The sequence below is a fragment of the Hippocampus comes genome, unplaced genomic scaffold (assembly GCF_001891065.2).
Source record: "Hippocampus comes isolate QL1 unplaced genomic scaffold, H_comes_QL1_v1.1 scaffold620, whole genome shotgun sequence".
In the NCBI taxonomy this organism is placed as follows: domain Eukaryota; kingdom Metazoa; phylum Chordata; class Actinopteri; order Syngnathiformes; family Syngnathidae; genus Hippocampus; species Hippocampus comes.
The window spans coordinates 243,664-266,865 of record NW_017804841.1 but is presented as its reverse complement, the minus strand read 5'-3'; the positions used below and the strand labels follow the sequence as shown (position 1 = coordinate 266,865).

The 23,202-nt window shown below is 42.8% G+C and overlaps 6 protein-coding genes and 1 long non-coding RNA gene across 10 annotated transcripts in view; 3 read left to right on the top strand and 4 right to left on the bottom strand.

Moving 5' to 3' along the window:
* LOC109516427 (uncharacterized protein C16orf52 homolog B-like) overlaps positions 1 to 7,518 on the bottom strand; it is a 426,069-nt gene extending 418,551 nt beyond the window's left edge. Inside the window, exons 1-5 of one of the 4 annotated variants that reach the window (XM_019870987.1) lie at positions 7,108 to 7,515; positions 6,622 to 6,974; positions 5,621 to 5,833; positions 4,606 to 5,315; positions 4,498 to 4,569 (exon numbers count right to left, since the gene is read on the bottom strand). In XM_019870987.1, the coding sequence (XP_019726546.1) occupies positions 5,131 to 5,315; positions 5,621 to 5,833; positions 6,622 to 6,727 (504 nt within the window). In that variant the 5' untranslated portion in view covers positions 6,728 to 6,974; positions 7,108 to 7,515 and the 3' untranslated portion in view covers positions 4,498 to 4,569; positions 4,606 to 5,130. Of the gene's footprint in view, positions 1 to 2,355; positions 2,436 to 4,497; positions 4,570 to 4,605; positions 5,316 to 5,620; positions 5,834 to 6,621 lie in introns of those variants that run through there. The other 3 variants (XM_019871013.1, XM_019871022.1, XM_019870977.1) reach the window with 3 other exon arrangements.
* On the bottom strand, positions 318 to 2,432 carry birc5a (baculoviral IAP repeat containing 5a). The gene is made up of 5 exons (XM_019871243.1): positions 2,353 to 2,432; positions 1,325 to 1,498; positions 981 to 1,090; positions 598 to 715; positions 318 to 494 (listed from the first exon to the last, which is right to left on the bottom strand). The coding sequence occupies exons 2-5, from the start codon at positions 1,430 to 1,432 to the stop codon at positions 402 to 404; spliced, it is 429 nt and encodes a 142-aa protein (XP_019726802.1). The 5' UTR covers positions 1,433 to 1,498; positions 2,353 to 2,432; the 3' UTR covers positions 318 to 401.
* LOC109516665 (uncharacterized) lies at positions 2,365 to 21,775 on the top strand. Its single transcript, XR_002168385.1, has 3 exons — positions 2,365 to 2,438; positions 2,929 to 2,942; positions 21,764 to 21,775. It is a non-coding gene; the product is annotated as an uncharacterized LOC109516665 (long non-coding RNA).
* uqcrc2b (ubiquinol-cytochrome c reductase core protein 2b) lies at positions 7,963 to 12,420 on the bottom strand. Its single transcript, XM_019870669.1, has 14 exons — positions 12,300 to 12,420; positions 11,475 to 11,555; positions 11,226 to 11,375; positions 10,973 to 11,037; positions 10,836 to 10,892; positions 10,540 to 10,664; positions 10,335 to 10,432; positions 10,188 to 10,245; positions 10,009 to 10,104; positions 9,383 to 9,582; positions 9,189 to 9,269; positions 9,004 to 9,080; positions 8,666 to 8,819; positions 7,963 to 8,285 (listed from the first exon to the last, which is right to left on the bottom strand). The coding sequence occupies exons 1-14, from the start codon at positions 12,330 to 12,332 to the stop codon at positions 8,202 to 8,204; spliced, it is 1,359 nt and encodes a 452-aa protein (XP_019726228.1). The 5' UTR covers positions 12,333 to 12,420; the 3' UTR covers positions 7,963 to 8,201.
* On the top strand, positions 12,853 to 13,956 carry snu13b (SNU13 homolog, small nuclear ribonucleoprotein b (U4/U6.U5)). The gene is made up of 3 exons (XM_019871256.1): positions 12,853 to 13,067; positions 13,230 to 13,350; positions 13,530 to 13,956. Exons 1-3 carry the CDS (start codon positions 13,065 to 13,067, stop codon positions 13,790 to 13,792), a joined length of 387 nt encoding a protein of 128 aa, XP_019726815.1. The 5' UTR covers positions 12,853 to 13,064; the 3' UTR covers positions 13,793 to 13,956.
* Positions 14,491 to 18,097, top strand: crym (crystallin, mu). The gene is made up of 8 exons (XM_019870939.1): positions 14,491 to 14,720; positions 15,484 to 15,634; positions 15,706 to 15,768; positions 15,840 to 15,941; positions 16,922 to 17,105; positions 17,205 to 17,326; positions 17,432 to 17,516; positions 17,583 to 18,097. The coding sequence occupies exons 1-8, from the start codon at positions 14,554 to 14,556 to the stop codon at positions 17,654 to 17,656; spliced, it is 948 nt and encodes a 315-aa protein (XP_019726498.1). The 5' UTR covers positions 14,491 to 14,553; the 3' UTR covers positions 17,657 to 18,097.
* On the bottom strand, positions 18,797 to 21,474 carry LOC109516523 (Rac family small GTPase 1). The gene is made up of 6 exons (XM_019871156.1): positions 21,164 to 21,474; positions 20,411 to 20,482; positions 20,195 to 20,312; positions 19,395 to 19,457; positions 19,138 to 19,297; positions 18,797 to 18,929 (listed from the first exon to the last, which is right to left on the bottom strand). The coding sequence occupies exons 1-6, from the start codon at positions 21,196 to 21,198 to the stop codon at positions 18,799 to 18,801; spliced, it is 579 nt and encodes a 192-aa protein (XP_019726715.1). The 5' UTR covers positions 21,199 to 21,474; the 3' UTR covers positions 18,797 to 18,798.
* Positions 21,776 to 23,202: the final 1,427 nt, after the last annotated feature.

Below are 23,202 nucleotides of genomic sequence, written 5' to 3'. Positions count from 1 at the left end.
AATTTTTGAGAAACTTAGAAATATCCTGGAAAAAAAAGCTCTCAAAAAGATATTAAAATGAATCCAAAATACTGTCTCAAACTAGGACTTTCAACGTAGCATTTCTTTTTTCATCTTAGTCCAGCCATAGCAATACTGCCTTGTGCCAGTGATGCTTTTATTTTTTTTTTCATCTAATTAAGTCATAGGTTATTTGTAAAATGTAGTCATGAATTGAAAAAAAATGACAATACCTTGTTGGCGGGATGTCAATGGTGATAATAAAACAAGTGTCATTCATACTTTGTAGTAAAACACTGTCGGCATAAACAAAGAGATTGAGCGATAAAACAGGTTTAATGAATAAAGACAAGAAGTAACACAAAAGAAAAAAAGATACACAAAAGACGCATTAGTTTTAGCTATTCTTCACCCATAGCTGACTTGATTATTTCTGTTCTTTTCACATTGGCTGCCTCTTTAAACTTTGTGATGCCCTCATTGCACGATTTTTCCTGCAAGTGGAAAACAGGGCAATTAGATACAACGGCATTTACAGTGTTAAAGTTAAAATAAAAAGAAAAATATATAATTTAGAGTGTTACAAAAGTAACATACAACTTCAAAGATGTGCTTCTCCAGTTGCAGCTTGAAAATCTCTTCCACAGTCAGCTCTTCAACTTTCTTTTTCAGGGCAATAAAGTGGCATGAAGGTGAATGGGATTTGTGCTCTTTCCTGCAAATACGGGAAGACAAATAAGTGGTTGAGGAGGCAATCTTACACACCGAAAGTACTTTTAGATTTTTAAAAAATAAATGTGTAGATTATGAACTCAACGTTGATACTTTTAAACATTGAGATGTTTAACGATTATGATTACGTAGAAAAATGAGAAGGCTTTTGCCCGTGTCAGAGCTCAGAGAAAAATGTACCCAAAAAAATGCACATATGTTCAAAAGTAGACAGCTGAGCATCAAAGCAAAGTGTCTATCCATCTTACTCCGGGTCATCCTCAGGCTCCCAGCCTTCCAACTCTTTCAGGCAAAAAAAGCACATGGCAACATCAGGGCTGTTATCCGAAGGCGTGTGGATGAAGCCAGCCTTAGCCATCTGTGGAAACGCAATGATCAACATTTTCAGGTGATTGCACTCAAAAGCAGGACGATACGGTCTTTAAATCTTTAACATTTCCCCGGCGCTTACAGAAAAAGCAAACGATTAAGATATTACTCAAACACAGGTTTTGCTGTTGTTTACTTTCCGGTTGCGAACTGTTTACAATTCAATCGCGTTGCGATTCAACAGCTAAGGTAGTTAGCTCAAGGCTGGACAACATATACTCACGTTGTCGGGTGTGCAAGTGCAGTCTTCATCGAATGGCCATCCCTCAAACGTCTTCAGCCTATTCTCGTAAAGGAACATTTTCAGGCTATCTTCGTCAAACAGCTCCATTTTGTGGTGATCTGGGATCTTTTTTGAATGAGGATTTCGCCACGACGGTTTTCAAATTCCCGTCGCCTTTCGAGAGTGTGTTTTGATTGGATGAGAAAGAGGAAGTAAAAAAAAAAGCCTTCCTTCTTCGTGAATGTGCAGACACGGAAGCGGATTGCGTTTACTGTCATCTAGTGGTCACTTTGATAAGAGGCGAAACAAAATACAGTCAAGCATTTTGACATTTGTATTCTTATTACACGGCGTGTAATACACGCACACACAGACTGCAATGATATGATCATGAATATTTTGTTTTTTAAAAAACAAGAATCATATTTTAAACAGATGTAGTGTAATATGTGGCAATCATTAAGGGTTGCCAAACAGAGCAGCAAAATTGATTTGATTGCATGAGCATTACATATAGAAGTTTTGGGAAACGTAATGTTAAAGTAAAGAAAATGGTTTGCGGCACAATTCCCACAAATTAAACGCAAGTAATTTCGAACGCAGGTAGGAATTTAAAAGGGATTGTAGCCTGTCCCCAAGCTTCAGCAGAAGATTTGTGTTGTGAAATCTACTCGATCAAACAAAATGAACGTCACGGTGCACGTCATTGAACAGCCTTTGGTGAAAAAGTGATGAACCTCAGATAAATCCTTGGCCTGAAAGCTCGGATCAGCCGCGGGGAACAGAGAATATATGCATTCACATACACACATTTTTCAACCAACTTGGGCCACCTCAATGTTAAAAACATATTCCAGAAATGCTTGATGATGCTCGGGTTGTCTATATGTAGTTGACAGTGTTGTGCAGTACACGAAGCAGAAGTTTAAGTTGAGTGAGAGAAAGGCGGCCGCACTCACCTCCAACTTGTGGTGCTACGTGACATCAGATATGAGCTCTTCAAGCACACTTCACCGCTCAATACTCACGTGTGTCCAAATGCAGGTTGGCCTCCCTTCCGCATGTCCTCAGAGTCTGTCGGCTGCTACTTTGGGCCAGAAGCCTCTTCAATCTGGTCAAACAGAAAGAAAAAACAGAAGTGGTAAGTTACACTCTTCTGTCCATAAAAACATTTTTTTGTTTGTTTGTTTTATGATTTGAGGCATTGTTCGTAAAATAATGTGGATGACTTTCACTTTTAACCCGTCCATTTCCAACGTGCCCGCACACGCAACGCATCTGTCTGAGCAATCCGCTCTTGGCTTTCTCTCCACACCTGACGAACAATGAGCAACCTCCTTTCAATCAACGGTCCCGGGTGTGGGTCGTTCCCGTTAATTGGAGACAGAAACACTGCCTCCTAGCGGACGACGAAGGGATCTGAAAGTCATGAGAAATGCACACGCCACATAAAAAAAACACGTGAAAATCGTGAATGGATTTGGGAACCCAAAAACACGTTTGAAAATGGCGAGTATATTTGTGGACATTATCAACACATGTTTTTTTTTTTAATTTAGTAATTCGTTTGTGAAAATCACAAATATAAACAAGTGGAAAAAAAGTAACGGGTGCATTTGTGTGACTAGTTTTGGGACAAATCTGCCCCCGTATGTGAACCCATCACACTTCCACTGTGGACGGCAGCTTTGGTGTGGAAAGCATACAAAATAACATTCAAGCCAAACGCTCTTGTTGGTTGGCTTTTGATTGACAGCTGAGGGCCACCTAACTGCCCACCGTTGTTGATTTTGTTTTTACGACAACTTCGAATTACTTAGTGAGTAACAATAAAAAAATTAGTGGACCAGCATGTCGTTATTATGCTCCTAAATTCTCTATCTAGATACATTTACAACTAGTCCGTTTAAAATGTTAAAATTACTCACTGAGAGCCCAGCTTGTAGTCATCTAAATTTATAAATGGAGCAGACGGTGGGGCTCGATCTCGGTTCGCCTGACTACCACCAACTTTGTTTGTTGTTCTAACCAGTGCAACGTTTGCAAACGTCCAAACACCAAGAGGGGTTGCAGCTGAGTATGTTTTCACTCTTCAACAGCATTCTCAAGAACTTGCCGACATTTGTTGCACACATTTTGCCAGTCAGGTCCGGGATGTAAAGTATGTCGCTCACATTCTTCTTCCTCATCTGCGGCAAAAGACACTCAAAGGGCTTTTGTGTGTTTGTCTGTGCTCAACAAGAGAAGCAAATAAACGAGCAGATCAAGACAGACCCTGCCTCCATGTGCTCTCGCTTCATCTCTTGGCTCGCTCGCACGAAACGAGCGGCGGGCCTTAAAATAGCCACGTTTGGATCTGTCGCATTCACGTGGAACGTCAAAGTGAACTTTTGAGCGGAGACGCGACGCGGGAACTTTAACACACACACGCACACGCAACTTGATTCCTGCGGCTGGATCTTTTCAAAAAGATATACTATTGCCACATCCTGTGACGTTCCCATGGCAACCTTAAGATCCTGTGCAGAGAAAAGGAGGAGGGGGGGTAGTAGGTGTGAAGATATGGCGAAGCTCTGCCTCATTACAGATACAGAAAAAAAGACATCATAACCTCTCTCAGGTCAGCCTTATGGCCTACCTGGATTAAAACAAAAAGATCTCAAGTCTACAGACGTGCCTTGCTTTTTTGGGGTTTTTTTTTTTTTTAGAAACAGAAAAAGGGTTTTTTTCGGATGACAAATATCAGTGCAATCCATCTTAAATTTATTTAAAGCTAAACTTACTGAAAAAATACACTTGAGTCACATCCATTGTGACACAAAAAATGTTTATTTCAGTGTTTAAAAAAAAAAAAAACATCTGCTCAATTATCTGCAATACAGTGAACCCTCACATATCCGTGGTTTGACAATCACAGATTCACCTATTTGGAACGGATATTCAAATAAAAACTACAGAGCAAGGCATATATTCTTTATCTTCTGTGAAGAATATTACGACTACAGTTTATGGATATATAAAAATATAATACTCTGTCCGTATTACACTGCCTCCGAGTTGCCAAGGCCGTGATGTGCGGGTTAACGCCACACTTGTTAATTAAGATGAATTCTTTGAAATTGTTGTAATGAACGCTTACAAGACTGCAGGTCAAAGTGTAAAAGGATTATTTTTTTCAAAATTATGAACCTTCTTGCTGTGTCAATTATTCGCGGAAGAGCAGGAGTTCACTGTATTTTTTTAAACTACACACACGCGCGCGCGCGCACGCACACACACACACACACACACACACACACACACACACAAAATCAACGCTAAAATCCTCAACTAAAGCACAAAACGAATCCACATTTTTAAGGCAATTTGATCCCTACACGTTAATGGTGGCTATACACTGGAATATATTAGGCCTTTTTTTTTAACTTAGAAAAAAAATGAATTACAAAGCAAGAAAATAAATACCAAAAAAAAAAAAAGTGAAATCAACATCACTGAAAATGTTAGATTGTATTGTGCTGCTCACACAACGTATCAGTTTTTGTAAACTGTGTGAAAGGGGGTTCACTCTTTCCTTCTGAAGATAGTCGATAAGACGCCCTTGTTTCAATCCATCTTTTGAAACCTTCCCACCACGCGTGCGCTCCTTCAGGAAGGCCCTCACTCTCTCTGAACCAACAGATGGACGGGATGTATTTCCCGCTCCAATCGGGAGCGTCGTCCCGAGAGGACCAGAAAAAAACAACAAAAAAACAGTTTGCATCTTCGGCTTCCAAATGGCCAACAGTTCCCGTGTGTAAAGTACGTCAGCCGGGTAAACAAACTTTCCCGGCGAAGAGCAGGCCCACGATGGTGAAAAAAATGGACAGGACGAAGAGCACGTAAGAGGAACCCACCCCGGTGTTGTTGGGCAGCTTGTACGGCTGTCCTCCAACCTCGTTGACGTAGAAGCCGATGGGGAAGATGAGGGCGGCCATACAGAAGAGGACAACTGAGGTGAGACAAGGAGAAGAGCGTGAGAATCCTCACACGTGAGGGATTCATGCTTGGATTACGGCAGTGCTGTAGAAAAACATTTCTTCATTCGTGTATTATACTGCCTCCCGGTGGCCGAGGCACACACACCAGAAGAAGCACAAATCATGAGCATTTCCATTGATTTCAATGGGGACAGGCGATTTGAGCGGTTGAGTTACGAGCAACGTCACGGAAAGGATCAAATTCAAAAGTCAAGGCATCATTCACGATTCCAGATGTGTTTTAAGTGAGGAAAGAAGGAAGCAAGGAGACACCTACGCCCTGTGAAGGCGATCCAGCGGGCGTATCGGATGACCTCACGGCGCCAGTGGGACATGATCAGCAGGCAACAAGTGACGGTTAGCGAGAGGACGCCCACTATGATGAAGAAAAGGGTGGTGACCCACTCGGGAGGCATGTGCGGGGGGATGCAGGTCCGGTCTCGGCCGTGAATGGTCTGGCACTGTCGGACCAGACCGACAGTCAGCGAGCCTGGATAAGGAAGAAGAAGTGTTAAGACAAAATTACACGAGCGCGTCACTTTCTCCACATTTTTGTCATGTCAGCCTTGTAATGTTCAAATCGTGTGTCATGTTAGAGTGGTTGAAACTTTTTGTTTTTTTTTTAAATCCAGCACAATTAGATTAGTTAAAGGCGTTTTTTTTTTTTTTAATTCAGCACAATTAGATTAGTTAAAGGTGGAAGACATGTGAAATATTGTCTTTATGTTAGATGCTCTCTCGGCTCTTTTCTTGCTGTTGTTGCTTCCGTTTGCGCTTTTGTGTACATTGAGCTCCCCTGGCCAATACAAATGACATCATGAGTCATAAGGCATTGTGCTTTAATTCTCTGGGTGGAAGGTCGAACTCTCCCAAGAGACTTCATTAAAAGTGAAGCAATCGCAGTCATGATACTTCCCGCCTTAATTAGATATGACTAATTAAGCCACGACCAAAGGATGGTGATTTCACACCACTGTTTACTGAACGCCTTCCAATACTGCTAATATTTCTGATATGTAAAATTTCATTGAATTGGCACCTTTTTGTGGCATACCAGGGCGCTTTGGGAAAATAACAGCGAATGGGTGAATAAATAGAATATCCCCCAACAAATCGGCGAAGAGATGGGGGAACGTTGTAGTCGGTCAATTTCACACTTGATGATTGGGCAAACATTTTTAGACAAACATTTAAAAGTCAATTTTCCAAAAGTGGTCCCCTTTACACCGTCCTCACGTGGAAGTGGTGAAAGTTTTGCAAAGTGATGTGACGTTTTACCAGCTGACTCTCCAGTGCTGATCCAGTCCGGATTCGCGATGCTGGCGATGGCGAAGATTTCTGCAGCGAGGAACAGACATCCTGATATCACGGTCAGTTTATCCATGTCCGTGGACTCACGCGGGTGGTGCTGGCGGTCCGGTCTTTGTTGCTCGATCCCACCTCAAAGTGCCCGCGGTTAGGTGTGGATTACGTTCATGGCGTTGAATCCCACAGCGTGACAGTGCTCCATCCGAAACAATCGTTTATATTCCTCCGGAGGAGCTTGCCAGCCCTCGGAGGAGGGACTCACCGCCCGGTTTCACGGACCGCCATCCCGACAACTTTCCCGAGGATATTCCTCAGCAAAAAGCCTGGATTAGTCGCACAAAGGGGAATGTGTTAGCCGCTACAATTATCCAGCAATGATATTAAATCCATGCAGTCGACTTTCCTGCAGCCCTGAAACATGTTACAGAAATGTCGAAAACAAAATATAGTATTTACTGGAACTTCTTCATAGCAAATATATATAATTTTAAAATCAAATAAAATATGTCCAAGCGAGAGGACGTTCTTTTTTCTGCGATAAGAGGACGCGTTTAAGCTGCAAAAAACAAAAACTCAGATCCAGCAAGCTTGCTTTCTTCGTGACTGTCATCAAAAAGTCTCGCGAGAACATACGGGAGGAGGTGCCCGGCGGCCACTTCAGGTACCTCCAGATCTCGTTCGATATGACGGGACGAAAAACGATGAATCTCATTTTTTAAAAATAAGGAAATATAATGTACTGGCAAAACACAACTATATGATATAATATCCACAATGTTAATTCCTATTAAGGTGGGGAAAAAGTCCTCACATTATTTAGACATACAGATACTTGTGTAAAAATACTGATAGTAATAAAAGTGGACTTTGAAAACGTACTTTAAGTAAATTTTTTTCAGTTGTTTACCCGTTTTGATAACTTGGCACAACAGAAGGTTGACTTTGCTGCAGGGTGGATCATGCCGGATGTAATGATGTAGATGAAATATGTGAATCAGGTCTGTGGTTTTGAGTTTTTAATCACGGTGCATTTGTGTACTTCAGATACCTGTTGATTAATAAAATAGGTGACGGGAATGTGGAAACCCGCCAATGTCACGCCCATCGATTTGTCCACGGGACAATGCAAGACAGGAAACAGAAGGTGTTCAAACGGAGGAGTGGTTGAACCACTGCATTAAATCAACCAATATATGCTCTTTTTTTAAAAAAATAATTTCCTTCGATTTACCAGTGTAAGCTTTTGTAATACGTTCTTTAAATTATAGAAAGACCTGCTGACTTGCTTGAGCATTACAAACCACAACTCTGTCAGGCAGATAGAATTTATTCATTATTTTACATGAGCTATACATTATACTGCATGTGGGCAAATGACCTGGAAATGATGTTGGCAGACGCCAAAACAAATCTTACACCTATAAAGACCCAGAGGACATGACAGCGACTTAGACCAACAGCGTCGAAATGGCGTCTTTCTGTTACTGTGGAGGAAACAAATTCTGAAGTGAAATAGCGCAAGGAGGAGGAGGAAGGAGATGGCGGAGGTTTTAGATTTCGTCGACGAAGGGGGTTTTGATGAGATTCCCGCTGGACGCCATGGTCTTTTTGCCTGACACAAACTTTTTGGCAGCCTGGAAATAAATGCAAAAATGAGCATCGGTCAAATGTGTTTCAGTCGCAGAGGAAAATAACTGTTGTAATAAACAATGCAGCTACATCTACATTCATTGGGTACACTTTCACAGTTTGAGCACACTCGATATTTTTGAAACATTTATTATAAAATAGAGTAAATATGCTGCAAAACAAGTGCACCCAAAAATATTTTCTGCACATTTCTGAAATATGTGCCTTGGCTAAATAAAGGTTGGGAAATACTCCATTACAGTGGAAAGTGTACCTAATGTTTTGGCCAGTGAGGAAATATCAAGCATGCGCAATGATCAGAAGGCGAACAAACAAAGATTCCCAGTGGCCGCAGCACAAATCCAGCTGCAAACGAGGGTCTTACATTGGCCACGTCCGTTAAGGAGACATTGTCGATGTTTTTGGCGAATTCTTCAGGGGGGTTGTAGGCGCCGTTAGCCAGCGCCTGAGTGCCCATTGCCTGCAGCAGACCTTCTGAAGTCTCCAGAGACATCAGCAAGTGAGACTTCAGCGACAACCTGCGCAAAGAGAACGAGAGCCACTCAATTGGGATTAAACCCTTTCTGGGACATCGGTTACTAAAGGCCGATTTTTTTTTTTCCCCTCAAATGTTTTGTAAATAATCTGTGGATGTTTTCAAACAATTGTTAGAATAGCAAACAATTGTGTGAGATGACTGCTTTCAATTTCATGGTTTCTTACTTAGCCCGAGTGAGGTCAGCAGCTGTGACTCCGCCGTCAGCGACAGCTTTCACCTCAGCAAGAGCGGCCTTCACGACCTGCAGCGCATGCAAAAAACATTAAATCACTTCTCTCTTTTTTTTTTTTGTGGGGGGGCGGGGGGGGCGGCATGCTGCTGGAGATTTTGCGGCACCGATGATACTCACAGCGGAGGTCGAGCCCGCTTGGGAAATGGTGTAGATTCCAAACAGCCCCGAGTCAGAGTAGCTCGCGTTGTAAGCACTTACCTGTCCAAAAAAAAGATATTAAAATAAGAATGGAAATTGGATCATTTGTGAGAAAAAAAAATCTGTGGTTTCATTCCAAGGACATTGTGTAACATATCAGGCAGACTACTCACATCGAAGGGGTCTGCAGTTGCCTTGGCAACCCCCTGCACCAGTTTGCTGGTTACATTGGAGCCCCTCTTGATGCGCGGACCAGCTCCCAGCAGGTGCTGCAGAACACTGAAGGCCACAGCCTCACCGGTGCCCGACGCCGCGGCCTCGCTCACAACGGCAGAGTGAACCAGGCTGCTGGTGCTCGGCAGGCGGATCTCACCTGAGAGCGCACAGAAATATCAGTGAAATGAAAAGAATTCAAATAAGATTTGGAGGAGTTTGGCTCCGGCTGTAAACCCCCTGAAATTATGATTTTTTTTTTTTTTAAATCTGACCAGTTTTGCACTTAACCGAGTCATTTTTTAACTGCAATTGCAGCATTGCTCGCTAGGATCATAAAACACCAACAACATGCATCTAAAATATACACAATCATTACCATGTTTCATAGACGATTGTATTCACTGGTTACATTTTTCAAAACGAACAAACCACCTTCGCATGATGCTCATCAATACTATGAGCCAGTATAGTCGCCCAAATAACATGTGTAGTAGCACTTTTATAAAAATGCTGGTGAATGATTAGGCCACCCCTGCCTCAATTTGCGCCTGTAAAGATCACGTTGCTGAAAGGTGCTGCTTACCTCCACGATACCGGGCTTGGTCACCGGACATTCCGGCGCCACTGCGGATGTTCAGGAACTGCTCTCCTACTTGCTTCAGAACAGTATGATCCACACCTCCAGACAACACAGAAGTATTTAGCTCCTTTTGTTTCGATTCATTTCTGAGTATTCCAAGACTGTCGACTCGACATCCTTACCCAGTCCAACAAGAGCCATTCTTGCACTTGTGAAATGATTCTGGACAAACTGATGCAACTACATTTTTTTTTTTTGATGAAAAGAGCAACAAAGATAGTTAGAGGTGGGCTTGACACTATCCTGAACTAAAATAGAACAATACTCACATGTTCAGACAGGACATTGCCCACCATGTAGTCAGGACAGTAAAGGGAGTTGGAAAGAGCGTTCTTGTAGGCGGCTTCATGGAGACTTTCAACCACAGCTGGGACCAAAAAATGGATGGCTCAATATTTTATATTGTGTGTGTGTGTGTGTGTGTGTGTGTGTGTGTGTGTGTGTGTGTGTGTGTGTGTGTGTGGACCCACTCACCTATCTGAGCACTCTGTCCTGCTTGGGCTTTGTCAACATTGACCCTTGGGGTGAGATCGGACACCTCCCACGGCCGGAACTCTTGAGCCGTCGTCACATTGATCAGATACTCCATCACCGTGTCGCTATTGAAGGATATGAAGACAAAGTACTTGTTTTTCAAAGCTAAAAATGTCCAGACAATATTTTATGGATTATTTTGAGTTGATTTGTCAGGAAACGGAAAGAAAAAAAAAAGGATGACATTAATCTGAGCTTTGTGGAGAGGAAAAAAAAAATGTTAGGTGCTTACTCACAGGTCATCTCGCAAGCAGTCAACAGTGTAGATCATGTTCTCTCTGGATGAAGACGCGCTGCAGCGGCACAAATATGAAAAGGAAAATAAATACCAAAAAACATCAAAGGAGTTTGTTTCCTATTCAGGGCCACCGACCTCAGTTTACCGCCTACTGCTTCGATACCACGGCATATCTTGAAGGCTGAAGCTCCTTTGGTAGTCTGGAAGAGCGTGAACATTAACTCTTCGCATCAACTGCTCATTTTTGAAGACATCGGACAACTTTATATCGATGTGAATTCAAACTTCAGACAGTAAACACACTTGAACATATTCTTTGCTCATGTGTGATGTCAGATCAGTATATGCTAGCATGTTTTATAACACGGGTTGGTGTGACGCATCATACCAGGTCGGCGGCCAGTCGGAGGATGTGGGTAACTCCTTGGTTGTCAAGCGTCTCATAGCGACAGCCGGCCTTTACAAACACGCCAATCTTGGAAGCTGGCGAGTAGTTTTCCAGGGAGGCGATCACAAGTCCGCTGGGAAGTCGGGTCACCTGGAGGGGACACAAATGAAGATTGATGAAGTGGCCTGCCCTGGTCGCTCCATAGAAGCGCCTCTGTGGAAAAGAAATACAACATCAACAACCACTGACCTGCACATCCTGCGCCTGAAATGTAACATGTTTGGCAGCCCTCTCCACCTTATGGGCAGCCTGCGCCGCATAAAGCCTGGTCTGGAAAAACAGGAAATGGAAGGTGGAATGAGACAACTAGCTATAACAGTCCACATATTCTCAAAACATCACAATCACGTTATTACTCATTAGTGTTTGATTCCGGCTCGGGCCTTCCTGTGTGGAATTTGCATGTTCTCCCCGTGCCTGTGTGGGTTTTTTCCGGGCATTGCGGTTTCCTCCCACATTCCAAGAACATGCATGGCAGGTTCAGGGAACACTCTAAATTGTCCATATGTGTGAGTGTGAGCGCGAATGGTTGTTCGTCTATGTGTGCCCTGCGATTGGCTGGCAACCAGTTCAGGGTGTAGCTCCCAACTGCCCTGAAGACAACCGAGATAGGCTCCAGCACGCCTGCGACCCTCGTGAGGAGAAGATGAGAAAATGGATGGAAATTCAAATATGATGGGTGTAACAACTTGAATTAAAATTTAAAATAATGACAAGTGAGACTGATTTGAAGCACCCTAAACAGGAAGCTCACCGTCACTACCTCAATTTAAATTCTCTTGAGGTTGTGTGGGAGCTGTTTTTCACCAGTCTGCTGTAGATGATACATTATTATGACTATAGGTTATATTACAGATAAATAAGAGGTACAGTCGTTCTGAGGTTTGGGTGACAGCCCCTTCCTCGCAGCTATAGGGACGTGACTCGAGGGTTTAATCGCCACACAAACAGCGTGAAACAGACGGCGACCGTTCCGGTTAATTGCCAAAGCTGCGGTTAACTTGTAGTACTCACCGATAAGTGAGTGAGTCCCCGGATCCCCTTCATCTCCCCTCTCTCTCTCCTTCAAGCCAGGACGACGAAGCAATATGGCGGTGTCAAAGTGCCCTACTGAGCCCTGCGTCTTTTTCTCGGGGTGAGTGTGATGCATTACTGCCATCTACTGGTATGGAGTGTGGATCAGGCATCCCTACTACTGTACTTTTATTTGTGCGGCACTTCAGGGTTAAAATTAATGGGGGCTGACTGGTGCTTGTGGACATCACATTGGTGACCTCTGTTAACTGGCCTATTTAAATATGTACAGAAACAAAGAATAAAAATGTGAAGCAAATATTTAAAACAATGATTTAAGTGAACAGAGGAAAAATAAATGTCCATCCCTCCATCCATTGTCTTATTTATCCTAGAAAAACAAATATGAAAATTGTACATATCCTACATTCTTTTATGGTCCATCTATCCATCCATGGATGCCTTCCGTAGTTCCATTCCTGATCGGTAAGTGGCGTAAACGCACCCTCTGTCTACCAGGAAAAGCACACAAAGAAGAATGTCATTTCCGGCCTCCACGAGAATCGCTACTACACATGCGCCGCAGCCTACACGTGAAGCGGACGTCTGCGCTAGTAACAAGTAGCAACGATTGTGCGTTTCCTAGCAGTGAAAAACAAACCATTCAATTTGAACTTTTGTTGTTTCCAAATCCCCAGCAAAAAGGAAAATACTCCTCAGTGAAGCATTTCGCCGAGAGGGACGACATACAAAGAACATTTCACAATGGTATGTTTTTGACAGAATGGACCAAGCAAGCTATTAGCATGCGTATGCTAACTATTAGCCTTAAAACAGCTGTGAAATGCTTTAAAATCATTGCGGCGACTATTGGTGCATTTGGATTCATCTCATTATTTCCTTGTGCCATCGGGTGTATTTTGTGTGCAGAGTGAAGCCCCAGTGAACCCGAAGGCCTACCCGCTGGCCGACGCCACACTAACCAAAACCATCCTGGACTTGGTGCAGCAAGCCTCCAACTACAAGCAGCTGAGGAAAGGGGCCAACGAAGGTGAGGGTCCTCCTAGCTTATTGGAAATCATTTTAGGTTATTAATAAAAAACAAAATTTCAAGTTTGTTGCTCTTGTGAATATGATACCAGCAGCCCAAGTAAAATGTGTCGTGACTCCCCGAAGTTTGGGATTGAAAGGGTTGCTGACGTTGCTTCTATTTTTTTGCCCCACTTCCAGCCACCAAGACCCTCAACAGAGGAATAGCAGAATTCATCGTGATGGCTGCTGATGCTGAACCACTGGAGATCATCCTCCACCTTCCATTGCTCTGCGAGGACAAAAACGTCCCGTATGTGTTTGTCCGTTCCAAACAGGCTCTGGGCCGCGCCTGCGGGGTGTCGCGACCCGTCATTGCTACCTCGGTCACCATCAAGGAGGGTTCTCAGCTTAAACCCCAAATCCAGACGGTCCAAATGGCCATCGAGAGACTGCTTGTGTAAAGTTTTTGTTATACTGTTCATAAACAAAAGGATGTTGCGACTCTCACCTTAGATATAATCAGCTTGTGAAAAGCATGTGAGAATTTTTTTCATGTTTTCTGTTAGGTCTGTTTGTCGTTGCATTGCCTGATTCATAATAAACTTTTTTAAAAGATTTTTTTTTGTATTCTTGTTTTGTTATACCACATGCAGGTCATAATCAAATGCATTCATTCTGTAAAATATTTTCAAAATAGGTAAATTAAAAAAAAAAACGCTTCCCTACACATAAAGCGGACAGTGATTATTTTACCCTTACGATACTGTTTTATGTCTGTGGAAGTAATACTAAGCTACACAAAGAGGTAATCAGTCAACATAAAAATATGCAGAATTTGCATTACAAACGGGGAACAAAATGCAATTCCACTAAATACCATGGGAATTACTGGGGGTGTGGAAATTGTAAAATCTATCGAGAAGTCACAGGGGGTTCTTTTTATTAGTCTTTTTAAAAGAAAATGCGTGATGATTTTGAATGTGCCCTCGTTTTTTCTCTAGCACGTCGGAGATGTGTAAGATCTTTTTTATTGGCCGCAGTGGCCCTTTTCAAATAATACAAACTAATTCCATGCAAATTATTTTTTTTGCGAACATCCCCAAGCTATGCCAAGAACCAACCGCTAGGCTACGCTACTCCGACTACTGTTCTTGAACGCACCTCGAGACATTGACCACGACTATAAAACGGTCCAAAGTCTGCAAGCAGACGTCCCGCAGCCATGACTGAGCCACCGGTTATCATTTCGGAACATCAAGTCTCTCGTCTGTTACACTACGGGGAGCTTGTCCCTCGCCTGGAGGAAGCTTTGGCCAAGTTTTCTCGAAGGGACGTTTCGGAGGTGATCCAACCCGTGAGGGCTACTTTGCCGTTGAAGAAAGTTAACGGGTAAACGGTGTTCGCATGCTATATGCAGTATATGTTACAGAATATTAATCGCGGTGGTTAATGAAGTGCTCGGAAAATAGTTTTGTACTTTTTTTTGTTGCACATTTTATTCGGAACTATTCTACAGCGGGGTTGGCGCTACACCCGGACAAGGGGGGGGGGGGGGTTACAGCCCCGTCAGAATTCTGTGACGGGGCTGTGACGGGAATAACTAGACACAGTTAAGCCCCTCCAGCATTTTATTTGATATTCTATTTATATTTATATTCTATTCATTTAGCCCCAGGAGAGAAAAAAAATCCTGGAGACGTGCCTGATCTACAGAACCTCCGTTTATCACGGGAGACCCGTCGTGATGTGTCCCAAACTTTTATTGGGCTGGACAATATGGGCATAAAATAAAAATCCCTCCAATATTTTCTCCCTAAAATCTGATTCCCAATTTTACTCCCCTTTTTTCGATTTTATCAAAAAGAAAGTCAAATGACTATGGAATTATCTAAAAATTGCAAAAAGTGTCTCTTTAAGCGAAACCCTTAGTGAAACAATTTAAACGGTTGACAATTTTTAATTACAGGGTAAACAGTGGTAGGAGAGTAGTAATTGGCAACATCACATCGGGTGCATTTTTTTTTTTTGTGTGTGTCAACTCATTTGTAAACCATCTTTTGCTGTTAGTGTGAGAGACGAGTGAAATTATAGACAGACCGAGACCCCGGGGAACTGTTTTCAATTGTGAAAAAAAAATGTCTCTATTAAACAGATACATGTGTTTGATGCCGGCGTACATGGGAAACGATGGAATCTTGAGCACAAAGTTTGTGGGTGTCTACAACCGTGAGAAAGGTTCAAAACTGCCTTCGGTTCAAGCAACGGTGGTGCTGCTGGACCCCGAGAGCGGAAGCATGAAGGCCGTGAGTCGCACTCGGGTGCTTGCGCCCGGTACACGTCGACCGACGGGTTTAACGGTCACACCGATGTACAGGTGATCGAGGGAAACGTCATCACGTGCATGAGGACAGCCGCGGTGTCAGCCATCTCCGCCAAGGTTTGCGCTCCCCCTTCTTGGGTTTGGCGTTCAAAGAAGACACTCACGGCATGTCAAATCTGTTTGTGCAGTTGCTGATGCCTGCCCAAGCAAAGGTGCTGGCCATCTTGGGAACAGGAAAACAAGCCCAGAGCCACTACAGTGTGTTCACTGAGATGTTTTCATTTCAAGAGGTACTAAAGATAGTTTATCACACAATCGACGGTGTAGGTCCGACCGATTATTCCAGTCATCTGATTTAATCGACCAATATTAGCTCTTTTAAAATTGGCAGGTTTTTTTCCGTTAACTTGGACAAAAAAAAGTATTTTTTTTTTTAAATCTGAGTAATTTCTGTTTTATGGAATCTTTTTCAGTTTCTCAGAATAGATGTTTGACTGTTTTTTGGGAATAGGGTTATTTTTGTCCTTAAAAAAATTCGAGTAAAAAAAAAAATCAAAAACAGAAAAAAAGTATTCCCAAAAAAACCTGCTTTTCGGAATACACTTTTTCTGTTTTTCAACATATCGAATGTGAAATCTTTTCTAAAGCTGCTTTAGTCATGGCTGTAGATTAAGGCGCATCTTTATTAGTGGCGTAGTTTATGAAACCCCAAACACAGGGATCGTACACTGTAACACTACAATATATTTTTTTTCTTTTCCGTTGCACTTGCGCTTTCTCATTGTATTATGTATTTAAATTTGTTTGCATTATTTTAAGTGTGTTTCAATAATAATGAATGCAAATGGTTTTCAAACATGCCAAGGGAGTATTTGAACAGGGGAGAAGGGATGAGTGTATGAGTATAAGGTATTAACGTCAGTAAACAATTTAAATTTGTGCATCATGATTAATTCATTGCAGTTCCGGTGTGCATGACTTGAAAAAGTTGAGATACCCTTAAATCACAGGTGTCAAACTCAAGGCCTCGGGGGCCAAATCATTTTATATGGCCCGCGAAAGCAAATCAAACATGTCAACTTCCATGATGCTTGCTAAAGTCTGAACCAAAATTTGGTTTCAGTCATAACGGCCCTCCAAGGGAAACGATAACTAAAATGTGGCCCACGACAAAAATGAGTTTGACACCCCTGCCTCAAGTCAAGGTGGAGTGTTTTTTTGTGTGTGTTTGTTTTTTAATATTTACCTTTGCCTTTATTCTTGGTGAAAGGTGCGTGTGTGGGGCCACAGGAAAGAAGGGATGGACAGGTTTCGGAGCTCCATCAATGGTCCGGTTACCCTCTGCGACTCCGCCGAAACAGCAGTGACGGGAGCTGACGTTATAGTGACGGTAACCTCAAGCTCAGAGCCAGTGCTCTTGGGGCACTGGGTCAAACCGGGAGCCCATGTGGCAGGTGAGAAGCCATGATAAGGTCATGTAGGGGAAACTTTTTTTTTTTTTGTTAGTTGCCAAACCACCATTAAAAAAAAATTAAAATTTTGTTACCGGGCAGCGGTGGGTGCTTGCAGGCCAGACTGGCGAGAGATGGATGACGTTCTGATGAAGGAGGCGGTGGTGTATGTTGACAGCAGGGAGGGAGCCATGGTCGAGTCTGGTGACATCATTCTCTCCGGGGTGGGAGTCTTTTTTTTTTTATCTTCAATCCATTGCTTCAGATTAAGTGGGCTTTGTGCTGCCACTTCTGATAGCAATTTTATCGGCGACGTCTTGGTTTTTCAGGCGGAAGTGTTTGCAGAGCTGGGAGAAGTTATCAGCGGAGGAAAACCTGCATTAAGAGAGAAGACAACAGTGTTTAAATCACTTGGTGAGCACTACCTGATATGTGTATTATTTTCGCCAGAACAAAGTGTAACTTTTTTTTTTTTAACAGGGCTGGGGATTGAAGATGCAGTGAGTGCCAAGCTGGTGTTTGACCAATGGAAATCAACAACCAACCACCCTTGAAGACACTTACCTCCAATTTTATTTTGCACCCATTACCTGTATCATCAGTACTCGGGAGGTGGGGGGGCTCTCTGGTGATCTGGAGCCTTTCCAACCTGACTTTAGCCTAGAAGTGCAAAACACCCAGAACCTGCTGCCACTCAACCATAGGGCACTGCATTGACAAACAACCAATTACCATGCTGCAGTCAATGCAAATTATTCAAAATAAAAATAAACACAAAAGTGTTTTTGATGACTTTATTTACTTATAAAACACGGAATTATACCATATCAGGCAAAAAAAAAAAGTAAATCAAGTGTGCACAATGATACTTCACTGATACAAGGAGTCAACTTGATCATTGCTCATTTTTGGGGGGCTGGGGGGGTGATTCAAGCATAACAGCTGATGATTACAGCGTACACACACTGCAAACAGGTGGGCTCGCAATAAAACAACAAAAAGAGCTTGTGAAATATTAATGTTGGGAAAGCAACTAGTGTTAAGAAACGAGTAAAATCTCTGCGCTTTCAACAACCCGTTAGCCTTGAAATACTGAATTAATACGGACAACCTTCACCGCTGCTGTGCCGAGCATCACGTACGGACGGTGCTTGTCACCAAGCATTCAATTGATTCTTCTTAAACAGGATGCATTATCTGTGTATGTCATTAGGAAAAAAAAAACAAGTTAATCAAACTTTTTTTTTTTCTTAACTGGTTGCTGAGTCAGACAATAAAAGGTCCTTCAATCACTAGAGAACAATAAAAGGAGACGTCAGTTTAAAAATGTGTTTTACCACCGCTTGGAAGTGGCTTTAGGGGGGTGCAGAACCCAGCATTTTCTTCTGATGGACTTGTCATGTCATGAAGGCCTCAGGAATTGCTATCTAGTGTAAAAATGTCTTCAAAATGTCTCACAACTTACTTCATAATCCCAACATTGAATAGAAAAGAGTTGACTTACTTAGGCAGCCAGGATGCTCTTGATCAAATTAAAAATTGACTTTTTGGGGGGGGGGGGGGTGGAGGAATAAACTAGTCTGACAAGAGCACTGACATTTAAAAACAAAATGGAATCAACAGGAAAGCAGTGCGGCAAAACTGTTCAAGCTTGCTCGGTGAGTTTGGACTGCGACTGCTTCCAGTGTTGCGGCTTTTACAAAACGCTGCACTTCCTTCTCCTCTTCTTGACGGGCGGTGGACAGAGGACCGCCCGGATGGCTTCGTCGAACACCGTTTTAAGGCCGCGCTGCGTCAAAGCGGAACACTCCAGATACTTTACGGCACCTGGTGGACAAAGCAAGAAAAACAACATTTGGTACTTCTCAACAGACACAAGCAATAAATTCATCTGTATTCCAATTACATAAACATTTTGGTTTTATACATTTGGCCTAAACTAAAATGAAGGCAAATGAACTATGAATTAATATGAAAGACAGTTATGATGTAAACATGACAATAGTTTGAATGTGCATTTGTGTTTGTCACTGACTTATTTCCTTCGCCATGGCCAAGCCCTGAGGGTAGATAATGGGCGCGAGTTTCTTCTCCTTGAGCTTCTCGATGGTGTCCTTGTCGTCCCTCAGATCGAGCTTGGTGCCCACCAGAATGATGGGGGTGTTGGGGCAGTGGTGTCTCACCTCAGGGTACCACTGGTGAGCAAACACGAGTGGACAGTGAGTGGCCTCAAAAACAACAGATGCAAGATGGAAAGACATTGGTATGAGAAAGAAGAGGCGGCACTCTCACCTTGGCGCGGACATTTTCAAAAGAAGCGGGGCTAACTAGTGAGAAGCAAATCAGGAACACATCCTATGTGGAGACAAAATAGCATGAGACTAAAACATTAGAATTTTGCATTTCCCCCAAAAATATTAAACTGAAAATTAGCATGTTTGTAATCAGGACGTTCCTCTTACAATTTGAGCGATCGAATTCAATTGCACCTCATGTGTCCAGTGAGTGTGGCTCAAAACGATTCAACATTTTCATAGTCGCATACAGTGCAGTGAAAAAGTATTTGCCCCCTTTCTGATTTTTTTTTTTTTTTTTTGCCAAATTGCTGCTTGTTGAAAGCTCAGCTCTCCAATCCATTTCGGGTTCTCAAGACTGACAGCTCATATCCTGAAAAACTGGTTAGTCACGTCACCTGCAAGTCAAGGTAGCATTCTTGGGTGATTTTAGTGAGAGATTAAAATTTGATTTATTCAATGTGACACGTGCGGGAAGGAAAAAAAATAAAGATTAAAAAGTCAAGTCAGAAAGGGGGTCAATACTTTTTCCCGGCATTGTAATCCTGCAAAAACTGTGTTGCCTTAAGACTTGATTCCCACTTTCTTAGGCACAGAGGCAGATTTGTCGTGGGGACAAAAGGCAGTAACAAGAGGTCTTTTCACTCCCTCCAACTGCCATCCAGACTGTGTATGGGTACTATGGATACAAGGCTCCGAACTGCTGAGTGTGCACAGTCTCGTCTGGGCCTGCAAATGACTCAAAACAGTCGGTGGCGAGCTGAAGAGGTGACGAGCAAGCACTGCTAATCTACGTACAGTCTGCGGGTAGGACAGCGGCCTGAGTCGGTCATAGTCCTCCTGTCCCGCAGTATCCCAGAGGCCGAGGTTCACCGGCTTACCGTCCACCATCACATTGGCTGAATAGTTGTCGAATCTGATAGCAGATAAATCAACAAAATCATTTAGGGGGGCAGGGGTGTGTGTAAAAAAATAGATGATTGTTAGGTCTCTCTATGTTCTGGTGTGGCTTACACGGTGGGGATGTACTCTCCGGGGAAAGCATTGGTAGTGTAACTGATGAGCAGGCATGTTTTACCCACGGCCCTGGGGAAACAAAAAAAAAAAAAATCATCAGTCATCAGAGCATTAAAGTCGCTCTAACCAGACCGAAACACTACACTGAAATGACACATACATGCATTATTGGGGGAGTTGATGCAAGCTAATGCTCGAAAAAAATACTTCAAAGCTTGGCTGGTATCAGGATCATAAAGCAAACGCCAGAAGGGAAAGAAAAAGTTGTTTTGAATACTGCAATGTCATTGTCGTTTATTTTTTTTGTACAAGATCAAAGCAAAAAACCAACTGAAAACAGAAACGTCTTTGATTGACTTTTTAAAAAATGTATTTTTATTAAGGCCCTAATCGCCCAGCCCTCGCAACTTGCCCTGCGTCCAAAGGTAGCTTGATAAGTGCGCTTGGTTTATCATGAGAAATGGTCACAGCAATCGATACATTTTACATATACGTCAACATTTGATTTTTATGTCTTCTGTATGAAACGCTGTGTGCGATTTTGATATTGGGAGGAGGATTTTGATATTGGGAGGAGGATAAGTGTGCTTGCTGAGCTATCTGGAGCAACAGCTGTTGCTCATATTGACAGCCTGTTAGCCGCTAACTGGGTCAACGTAAATAAAGAAATGAAAACACTTTAGGCCCTCAACTGCCAACATCGCTGTTTTTAGAAGTCGCCGAAAACGTGTCACAAAAAGTTGAACTCACCCGTCACCCACTACCACACACTTGATGGCCTGCATCGGGGGAGCGCTCCTTGATAGCTCGGTTAGCTTATCTGGCTAACGCCAGTCGAAAATCAACAGGTCCTTAAAAAAAAAAGTAAAGCCGTGAACGTAACACCGCTTGCTTGAATACTTGGATATCGAAGGAGATATTCGCACGCTCCTGTGTCTTACACAGCTAGGCAAGACGGACAGACAAAGTTGGTAAAGGGAAGGCAACACCCAAGGAAGAAGACGGGAAAAAAAACAACTCTGAAGTGGAGATTAAAGGCAAAACCAGCCGCAGTTTGTGGAGCGATGAAGCCGGAGAATCCCTGCAAGGCACATCCGGTCAAACTGGGATAGACAAATGCTGCCACCTGCCGCTTGAAACTGGGACTGCGAGCTCTGACGTCATCCGAGAGGCACAAATTCTGTTTTAAAAACAGAAGGAAATAAGGACATTTGTGTTTGGTAGTTGAATCCATCGTTGGAAAAAGCCTTTTTGTTGATTTTTAAAATGGTTCCACTTTAGTTAGGAACACGTATTTGTGGATGTAAAAATGACACAAGACAAGGGAAAAAAAACGCAAACATTTTGGAGACAAATATACACAATTTTACAATCGATTGCAGCCTTTAACAAAGCTCGGACTTAAAGGGTTAAAATACACAAGAACAACCACCCACGTTGAAAGAGTGCTTTTTGTATTGGGGTCTACAGGAAGTCTGCTGTCACTCGATTTAGGGGGAAAAAAAAGTGTTTTGAAGTTAACATTTCAAATGAGCAATCTACAGACGTGCAGCACATGCCTGCAATCCGTTTCCCCCATTTCGATGAGCTCATAAAACAGATGGTTGAACCCAGCTGAGACTGCTGCTTTGGCGCAGCAGTTATCCCCAGATCCGGCATGCCCAATGAAGTGTGACCTCGCCACCGTTATAGATACCCCACATGCCTCAGTTTGATCATAGCAACCGATTAAAAATCCCAAAAGGGTGATCGACAGACTTGTTGAGCAGAAATGTTGTTAATTCCACATCGCTCGTGAATCCCTTCAACCTGAATTTCCTTCGCTCTACTTCTGTTTGCTCGTCTCATGCCAAGTTGTTCGGAAATGAGAGATGGGGATGTTTTACCAGGGTGCTTGACATGTCGTCAGTCACGCTTTTTGGCTCCGGGTGGTTGTTCTCCCTCAGGCTCGGTGGTTTCTTAAAAAAACAAAAACAAAACATCAAAATTTCCCCTTTCAAATTTAAGATGGTGGCTGATGCCGAAGTGTCATCTTGAAAAATTAGCAGCCGGCAAAAAAAAAAAAAAAAAAACACCCACGAGACAAGCTGGGAAATGTGATTGTATCTGTTTTTGATAAATGCTTGAATTTGTGGTCATTTTGATCACATGTTGTTGGAATACAATTGGTTTTGTTTGTGTGTCTTTGTGTGTGTTCCAAATGTTTGCCCTGCGGGGATTGCACTCGCCTACATTTCCCAGAAGGCTTGTCAACAACTCTTTGCCTGAAATGAAGCTTGAAGATCAATTTTCAATCGCCTTAGGAACGTGTTGACAAGCTTTTTGATTTGGAGCGTAGTTTGATTCAAAGAGCAAAAGTACAAGTCGACTGCACAGTTGCGTTACATCTCTTTGGATTTAATCAACAGGAGTGGCCTTTCATGATCGGAATCATTGGGAGGGAAATGACCGTTATCAGCCTTTATATGCGTGCGCTCGGCCTCGCTGCACATGAACGTGGTCATCTGTCAGCACTCGGCAACTCTCTGGGTCACTTCACCCTCATCTGCCGAGATGTGTGCATGACATATCTTAATGTGGCTGACACGTACTGCCTTGTAGGGGCTCGCTTCCAGCACTTCCGTCCCAATTTATTATGATTTATTTTTAAATATGACCATATTTTCGTAGCAGCTGGGATGGAGTTTTAGGTCAAAAATTAATCAGCAAGGAATGAAAAACAATTTCTCTCCCCAACTGCAGTTTGAGAAACGTTTGTGGCTGCCGTCGCGCTGCTCCAACACATCGTC

Coding starts and splice junctions, on each gene's coding strand:
- birc5a (XM_019871243.1), bottom strand. CDS start 1,432: ATGGAGCTGTTTGACGAAGATAGCCTGAAAATGTTCCTTTACGAGAAT. Junction 1,091..1,324: donor GCACTTGCACACCCGACAAC/GTGAGTATATGT, acceptor GCGTTTCCACAG/ATGGCTAAGGCTGGCTTCAT. Junction 716..980: donor GAGCCTGAGGATGACCCGGA/GTAAGATGGATA, acceptor CCGTATTTGCAG/GAAAGAGCACAAATCCCATT.
- uqcrc2b (XM_019870669.1), bottom strand. CDS start 12,332: ATGAAGGGGATCCGGGGACTCACTCACTTATCG. Junction 10,893..10,972: donor GCAGTAGGCGGTAAACTGAG/GTCGGTGGCCCT, acceptor GTGCCGCTGCAG/CGCGTCTTCATCCAGAGAGA. Junction 9,583..10,008: donor CCAAGCCCGGTATCGTGGAG/GTAAGCAGCACC, acceptor GTGCGCTCTCAG/GTGAGATCCGCCTGCCGAGC.
- snu13b (XM_019871256.1), top strand. Junction 13,351..13,529: donor GAGGAAAGGGGCCAACGAAG/GTGAGGGTCCTC, acceptor CCCCACTTCCAG/CCACCAAGACCCTCAACAGA.
- crym (XM_019870939.1), top strand. CDS start 14,554: ATGACTGAGCCACCGGTTATCATTTCGGAACATCAAGTCTCTCGTCTG. Junction 14,721..15,483: donor CCGTTGAAGAAAGTTAACGG/GTAAACGGTGTT, acceptor TCTATTAAACAG/ATACATGTGTTTGATGCCGG. Junction 15,769..15,839: donor TGTCAGCCATCTCCGCCAAG/GTTTGCGCTCCC, acceptor CTGTTTGTGCAG/TTGCTGATGCCTGCCCAAGC.
- LOC109516523 (XM_019871156.1), bottom strand. CDS start 21,198: ATGCAGGCCATCAAGTGTGTGGTAGTGGGTGACGG. Junction 19,458..20,194: donor CGCTGTCCTACCCGCAGACT/GTACGTAGATTA, acceptor GTCTCCACATAG/GATGTGTTCCTGATTTGCTT. Junction 18,930..19,137: donor GGCCATGGCGAAGGAAATAA/GTCAGTGACAAA, acceptor TTTGTCCACCAG/GTGCCGTAAAGTATCTGGAG.